Below are 7,215 nucleotides of genomic sequence, written 5' to 3'. Positions count from 1 at the left end.
CCCATCACAGAGTTCCTCACACCCTCCTTCTCCCCCTCCCCGTCATCCATCTCACCAGTTATATATACCCAACGTTCTCCAGTCCCCTCTTAGTTCAGCCCGCTTCCCAGTTACGCTTCTGGTTAAGCACCGCCCAGCTACCCAGACCCAACGCCGCTAACCTGATAAGCCGCACCCCTCCCAGGACCTGTCCCACTCACCTGCGCTCATCTCGCCCCGCCAGCAGGAGAGCGCGCCGAAGCGCACGGCGTGGAAGAACACCGACTTCGCCGGCTGCCCGGGGCTCACGCCGATGCACACGGCGGGCAGCTCGGAGCCTGGCCCGGTCAGCAGTGAGAACACCGGCAGAGGCGTGGGTAGCGGGAAGAGCACCTGCTGCGTTCTGCACGGGAAGGGGCGGACTCAGAGGAGGTTTGGGGCGGGGCCTGGGAGGGGCGGGGCCTGGGAGGGGCGGGGCCTTGGAAGAGAGTCGGCCTGGGGCTCCCGAAGGAGTTCCGGGGCCCTCAGTCTTGGGAGGTGCCACCTAGAAACTTGAGGGGCTGAGGCTTCAGAGGGCTTAGAAGTTGAGGGGTGTGGTCTCAGAGTGGGCGTGGCTTCCACTAGGGGGCGTGCCGCCTTGGTGACAGCAAGGCCGGGCCCCCCAGGGGGCGTGGCCTCCGAGGCACCAAAGTCTTAGAGGCTCCAAGAACCTGAATAGGGTCTCCTAAGAGACCTGGCGGGGCACAGGGCCTGAAGAAGAATTAGGCCCGGGGCGAAGGGCGGGGCTTAAAGAACCGGAGGGCCTCAGAAGGAGGAGCCTCCAGGTGAGCAGGCTCTTGGGGAGATTGGGAAGAGACCTCGGGTGGAAGCCCGACTTCAAAGAGCTCTCAGCAGAAGAGTGGAAGGCCCCCGCCACAGAACCTGACAAAGTCCCCAGTGCTTACAGGCCCCCTATCCGGACCAGCAGGAACTTGTTCACGGGCTGCTACCACTGAAGCAGGACCACGGATGTCTCCAATGCCCCACACAGGAACGGGCCCCCGGAGCTAGCGCCCTCCGCTGTGGAGGTGGGGAAGGATGGGTTAGGGTCAATCCTGTCTCCCCTGCCCCGCGCCCCCAAAGGCCACACATCTTTCCCCGGGCTCTGGACACCCTGCCTTAAATCGCAACCCTCTTCAGTGGCTAAAGTCCAAGTCATGCCCCTGGCCCCACTCCCCTCTGCATATCCAGGAGATTCTCTCTCACCCACCCAGCACGCCTGGCAACCTTTGGTATCCTGGAACTTAGTGGAGACCATGTTCTTCCTGCAGAACAAGGTAGGCGTGAGTCGGGGTGGGGGTGGGGGTTGGGGGCAGGAATCCGATATTAGAGGGTTCTGTGGTTCCACTGGGTCTCGTACCTTGCTAGGAGCCGGTGGGGACTGATGTGAGGAGTGGGGCCTCCTGCTCTGGCCTCTTTCCATTCCAGCAGGCCCAGGATGCTATGAGAAGACAGGTGGGGGGACTTTTGTGCAGGGTGTGTGTATTTAGGGGAAGCAGGAATTTATAGGGCAATGCACACTCCCAGCTTTCCCCATCCCTTCCCTGGGCCCCATCCCTTTGAAATGCCCAACGCTTTAAATCTCAAGCACCTGTATTTCTTCGCTTCTCACTTAACATATTTTAAATGCCCACGGGAGGCCAGGCAGTGTGCTTGGCTCTGGTGAACAATGGTGCCTAAAATAAGTATGTTCCTAACCCTAGTGTTGCCTGTAGTCACATGAGAAACTATGGACACTTAACCAGTCAGCTGAAGTTACACATATTACAAAAGTTTAAGAAGAAACATACCTAGAGATTCTGTAAAAGTTTCTCATCCCACATGTGATATTAATGAGCTCACAAATCCTATCTGGCTTGGTGTTTCCTCACAAATGAGAAATTCTTTACACAAAGCGTTTCTAAAACAATGACACAAAATTTTAACGTACAGCTCACTCACTCTAGTTAATAAAATGTGGGATAAGGTCTGTCATATGACCATCAAAGAAATGTAAAGACTAACTCACTGTAGGAATGACCTCAAAGCTGACTTGAGACGTGGCAGTATTGTGAGCCCCATTGTACAGATGGGGAAACAGAGGCTTGGGAAGCCAAAGTCTCTTGCCCCAAGTCCTACATTGAAAACGTGGCTGGGATTTGAATTGTGGGCTCTGTGGAAGGGGATCCTAAGTGTTATTTTCAGCTGTGCCCAGCTAGCTCCCACACCCTGACCATTGACTCCTTAAGTTCTGACCCCCCCACCCCAACCCATCCCTACCAACCCACAGCCAGACCTGAGAGAGACATGAGGACATGGTTGATGGAGAACACCCAGGTAGTCGGGCTAGAAGAGAGCTGCAGACGATGGAGGAAACAGCTCCTGTAAGACTCCAGCACCTCCCAATTCCAGCCTCCCACCCTTGGCTCACCCGCGGTGCCGCCTGGCCGTCACCATCTCCAGCGTGGCCTCCAGATCATTTCGGTTCCGAATGAAAATGCCTTCCTCAGCTCCCAGGAGTAAGTGCTGGTCTTGGGGAACAGCTATGAAGATGCTGGGACCTGCCTCATCATCGAGGACCTCCCAGGCCCCCTCATCTGACCCCAAACACGGGTACTCTGTTCCCAGCCCTGACCCTCAATTCTCTACTTGCCTCCAACACTGACATTTCCAGTCCCTGTTTTCCCAAATCTGAACTCAAACCCTGACCTGTTCCCTGGAGCCGGTCTCATTCTCCCCAGCCTCTGACCTCCCCCGTTCTGCTGGTTCTTCCATCTCTGACCCACAAATCCTGACCCTCTGTCTCCTCAATTCTGACCTCAACACTAAACATGCCTCCCATAATAGCCCTCTAAATTCTATCCCCCCTTCTCACCAGTCTGATCCCTAAATGCTACTCCTATCTCAACACTGATCCTCAAATTCAGATGCCCTGACGTATAGCTTTTTCTGTCCAGTGTGACAGAAATTAAATTCTAATACTGTTTCCTTAACATTTACCCTTCACTGACCTTGTCTCCACATCTTTGATCCCCAAATACTTTCCCTTTCGGCTACATTCTAATCCCTAAGTCTCCTGACCCCAATATGCTGATCTTAGCCTCTCTAACACTAACCTCCAACTGAGGTAAATGGGGTCCATCTGTCCCTAGGCTTGTACTCCAAACGCTGGCCTTTCTTCCTTATCTGACACTCCTGGCCTCCAAACTCTAATTTTTCTGGTTTTCACTCTCAAACTCATCTTCACTCTACCCATCTTTGATCCTTAAACCCCAACTGTCACCCCTGGCTCTGCCCCCAACACAGCTCGGCCACTCCAACCCCATTAAGACCCTCCCCTTGTCCCTGCATCTGCACCTCCATTAAGGACCCTCCCCATCCCCATCACATACTCTGAGACACTCCTGAATGCTCACATTTGTTGGAGGGGTGTGTCGAAGCCGCCGTGCTGTGGATCCGGAGAGGGCAGCCATTGAACAACTTTACAAGAAGGGCACAACCCTGGGGGGGCCATAGGGGCAGAGCAGCAGCCCATCCAGCAGAAGAGAGGAGGGGACAGGAAGGTGCCCTGGTTAAGACTCTGGAGAGCCAAGGTTCATATCCTGCCTCTGCCTCCTCAAAGGTTTATGACCTTTGAAAGCTACTTACCCCGCTGTGCCTCAGTTTCCCCATTTTGAAATGGGGGACAATGTCTAACTCTGTGCTATCTATCTCCATCTGTGAAGGCATATATCATGTAAAGACATGAGGTCAGTGTCTGGCACAGAGGAGTTGCTCAACAAATGTCACCTGTCATCACTATTAGTCTTCAGCCCCGCAACCCCAACCAGACATCCCCAGCCCCGATCAGAGGTGTGAGTCCTCAGCACAGCTGGCCTCACCTTTCTCTTCATGTATTCCTCTTTGGGGGGCAACAGCGGGGGCTGGTCATGCTCCCGGAGGGCTGGGTTCCAGAGGGAAGTTTCTGAGATGGGGTGGGGAAAATCAGCCCCCAAAGCACCCCCTGCCCTGCCCAACCCCCACCTCTGCCCACCTCCTATCCCAGCCTGCCGTGTTACCTGCGTGAGCGGTTAGGTGGGGGCTTCGGGTGGCTGCGGGAGGCTCAAGTTGGGGTCTGCGGGGGGGAGGCCCACTGGCACAGCGGACCTGTACCGTTGGTCTCAGCTGCCCCTCATCCACAGTCCCCCAAGGACCCTCGACAGATGGAGAACGGAACTCGGGCTTTGGAAACAGAGAGGGAGAGTGGGGAAATACTTGAGATGATCTTCGAGAGAGGGTACCCTGCAGTCTGCCCCTGCCAGAACTGATGCTGCATCCTGGGTCTGACCCTCCCCACAATATACGACCACCACTCCAGCCTTCCCATCTAACCGCCCCCCCCAACAACATCAACATATTCTGGCAACTAAAGGGTGAATCCTGGGTACAGCAGGAGTTTCCAAGGAAAAGCTACTGATGAGTGTTCATCAGGCTAAATATTTTGATTCCCACACCTAGGTTCAGGGATGCCAGTTCCAGATCCCAGTGGGATCATCATGACGGTCGTCTAGAACTTCAAGAGACCTAGTGTCCTAGACTCCAGCCCTGGAGAGCTCGGTATCCCAGCATCTGTGGACCCTTGCCTCCTGACCCCAGCCCCCCAGCTGTGGCCCAGGACCTAACTTTTGGGGGTGGAGGAGGAGGTCTGTCTTCTGCGAGGGTGGGGCGGAACCACACAGATGGGTTAAGTGGGGGAAGAGGGTTTTGGGAGCAAGAACTGGGGTGGGTTAGGGCTGGAAGTCTGAGCTCATGAGGGCCAGGATTTGACTCTGTCTGGGCTGGAGCTGAGGGTGAAAGGACTAATAACCATGACGATCATAGTAACAGCAACACTTGGATATCAGTGTTGACAGTGCATTAGGTCTCTGCATCATCACAGCCACTTAGTAACACAGGTCCTATGAGCTCCTGGGGGTCGGGTTCTCACTTGGTGCCGGGCATGCCGCATGGGAGCCTACTACAGACGAGATGTGTGGAATGGATCTCCCGCAGGCCTGTGGCTGAGGGAGATGGGGACCTAGGTTGATTCCTGGGGTTGAGGTTGAGTTCTGGGCCTGAGGGTCTGGAGGGGGAAGAATTCCCAGGGGCTGAGATTCAGTCTGAGTTTGGGTGAGAAGATAAATAAAGATGAGTTTAGGGGTTGGGGGTTATGGCTGCAGTTGAGGTCTGGGTGTTGGAGCAACATCTAGGAGGAGCTGGGGACTTGGATGTGGCAGGGGGTCCAGGGTTGATTTGCGGTGAGGTTAGGGGTCAAGGGTTGGTGGGGAGGAACTTGGTGGCTGGTCTCTACCAAGAGAGATGTTGGGATTTCTTCCCTGCTGGTGATTGTTTCCACAAGCTGTATGAGGACCAGCTTAGCTGAGACACCCACAGCTGGCCCTTCACTCCCACTTCAAGTGCCTTATTCTTACAGCAAGCCACTTAGTCCCCAAATCCCTCCTCCCAAGGCTGCTGGGGGAGAGGTGGCCATGTGCTGTAGAAATAAAGTCTGTGCTACTTCCCTGATGTTGTACTGGATCGTTGAAATTTGGGGGGCGTCAGTAGGCATCCAGGAATTCGGCACTCCTCCCCTTCCCCCAGAAATCCAAGATGACAGCAGAGGGTAAAATCACGTTTATTTGTAGACACAGGCATGTCATGACCACTATACTGTGTCCACTGGGGAGGGGAGGGGGTGCAGAGACTGATTCCTAACACACACCCCCAACCCCAGGGACTCATTCCTGGATATATAGGTTGCTGGGGGCAGTAGGATCATCTGCTGGGCGTGTCTCCACTACCACAGGCCTCGGGAAGGAAGAGAAAAATCAGTTTACTCATTCATTTGTTCATTCATTCATTCATTCATTCATTCACTAAGGAGTCTACAGAGGGTGTGCCAGCACAATGCTGGGCTTCAGCAGTGCGTGAGCAGGCACGGCTCCTGCTCTCGGGGAGCTCAGTCTGGAGCAGCAGCCCAACATGAATCAGTGAATGACGTGAGTGCAAAGCAGCGTGAGGCACACACCCAGGAAACCTAGCCCAACGGGTCGGCCAACGTGCACCCCGAAGAATGGATGCTGGAGCCTGAAAGACGTTCAGGAGGGAACTTGGTGAAAGGGCAGGGAAGAGTGTTCTGAGCAGAGAGAACAGCCTGCACAAAGGCCTTGAGGTGGGAGGGGGCTTGACAGCAGAAGTCATGGTTGTGTGGGCTATGGCCAGGATTGGGTGTTGAACAGGTGGAGGGTGACACAGTCAGATCTGGATTTCAAAAGACCCCTGTGCCATGTCAAAAGTTCAAAGAAGTCCTTGAAGGGGCTCTCGATGGCTATAACTGGGAGAATTTGTGCCTCTAAATAATGATACTAATACATTACAACCCATAGAATAAAATGGAAACTATTGAGACTATGCTGGAAGAATACACCAGCACATGTATGCAAACATACATGGTGGAGAAGGGACAGCTCTTCCTTGCAGTAGAATGCTAACTAATACATGTAGAAGGAGTGATAAAAATAGAAAATCACCATTTATTAATCATCCTAATAGTAGACTCAGGCAAAAATCATCAATGGTAAAACTAGTGGGTGGAAGTCTGATGAGGAATAGCAAATTTATAAAGATCTCAACAAATCATCAGAAAAGATACTTATTAATATAAAGGGAAAAAGAGTAAATTTATAACAGGGAACTTGGTTGACTCCACCTTGTCCAAATAAGCAAGGTAACGTTGCCTGTAATGGGACAAACTGACATCTGCTTCCTGATCTGATGCACTGAGGAGGACACACCATCATTTCTGTGGTGTTCTTGCCCAAAACGCCTAACCTGGAAACCTCAAACAAAACTGAGGGACGTTTGGTGAAACAAATTTCCTGTATGCTTCACAAGTATCAAGGTCATGAAATACAAATAAAAGTGTGAAGAATTGATTCGTGTTAAAGAATAAATAAACATGACTCCCAAATGCAACCCATTGTCCTAGGTCATGTCCTGGACCAGAAAAAAAAAAAAAGTATGATTTTTGGTTATAAAGAGCATCACTGGGACAACTGGTCAGACTTGAATGGGTGTGTGAATTAGAAGGCAGTGAGAGCTCAGTGTTAGTTTCTTGATTTTGACAGCTGTATGGTGGTTTGTAAGAGTATGTCTTTGCGTTGGTATAGGTAACATGTATTGAAGTATACAGGGATAAAT

The 7,215-nt window shown here is 52.6% G+C and overlaps 1 protein-coding gene across 1 annotated transcript; it reads right to left on the bottom strand.

Moving 5' to 3' along the window:
• Window positions 1–225: 225 nt before the first annotated feature.
• Window positions 226–4,977, bottom strand: LOC135320973 (mitogen-activated protein kinase kinase kinase kinase 1-like; the record flags this gene model as incomplete). Its single annotated transcript, XM_064484199.1, is given in 11 exon segments — window positions 226–382; window positions 924–1,038; window positions 1,225–1,283; window positions 1,379–1,482; window positions 2,289–2,354; window positions 2,452–2,528; window positions 3,414–3,498; window positions 3,867–3,961; window positions 4,056–4,218; window positions 4,660–4,753; window positions 4,964–4,977. Coding segments are annotated over 11 exon segments (1,029 nt in total), but the record flags the coding sequence as incomplete, so codon positions are not given.
• Window positions 4,978–7,215: the final 2,238 nt, after the last annotated feature.

Source organism: Camelus dromedarius, unplaced genomic scaffold (genome assembly GCF_036321535.1).
Source record: "Camelus dromedarius isolate mCamDro1 unplaced genomic scaffold, mCamDro1.pat HAP1_SCAFFOLD_45, whole genome shotgun sequence".
Lineage (NCBI taxonomy): Eukaryota > Metazoa > Chordata > Mammalia > Artiodactyla > Camelidae > Camelus > Camelus dromedarius.
Note: the sequence above shows the minus strand (reverse complement) of the source record. Positions and strands in the feature narration are given on the sequence as shown.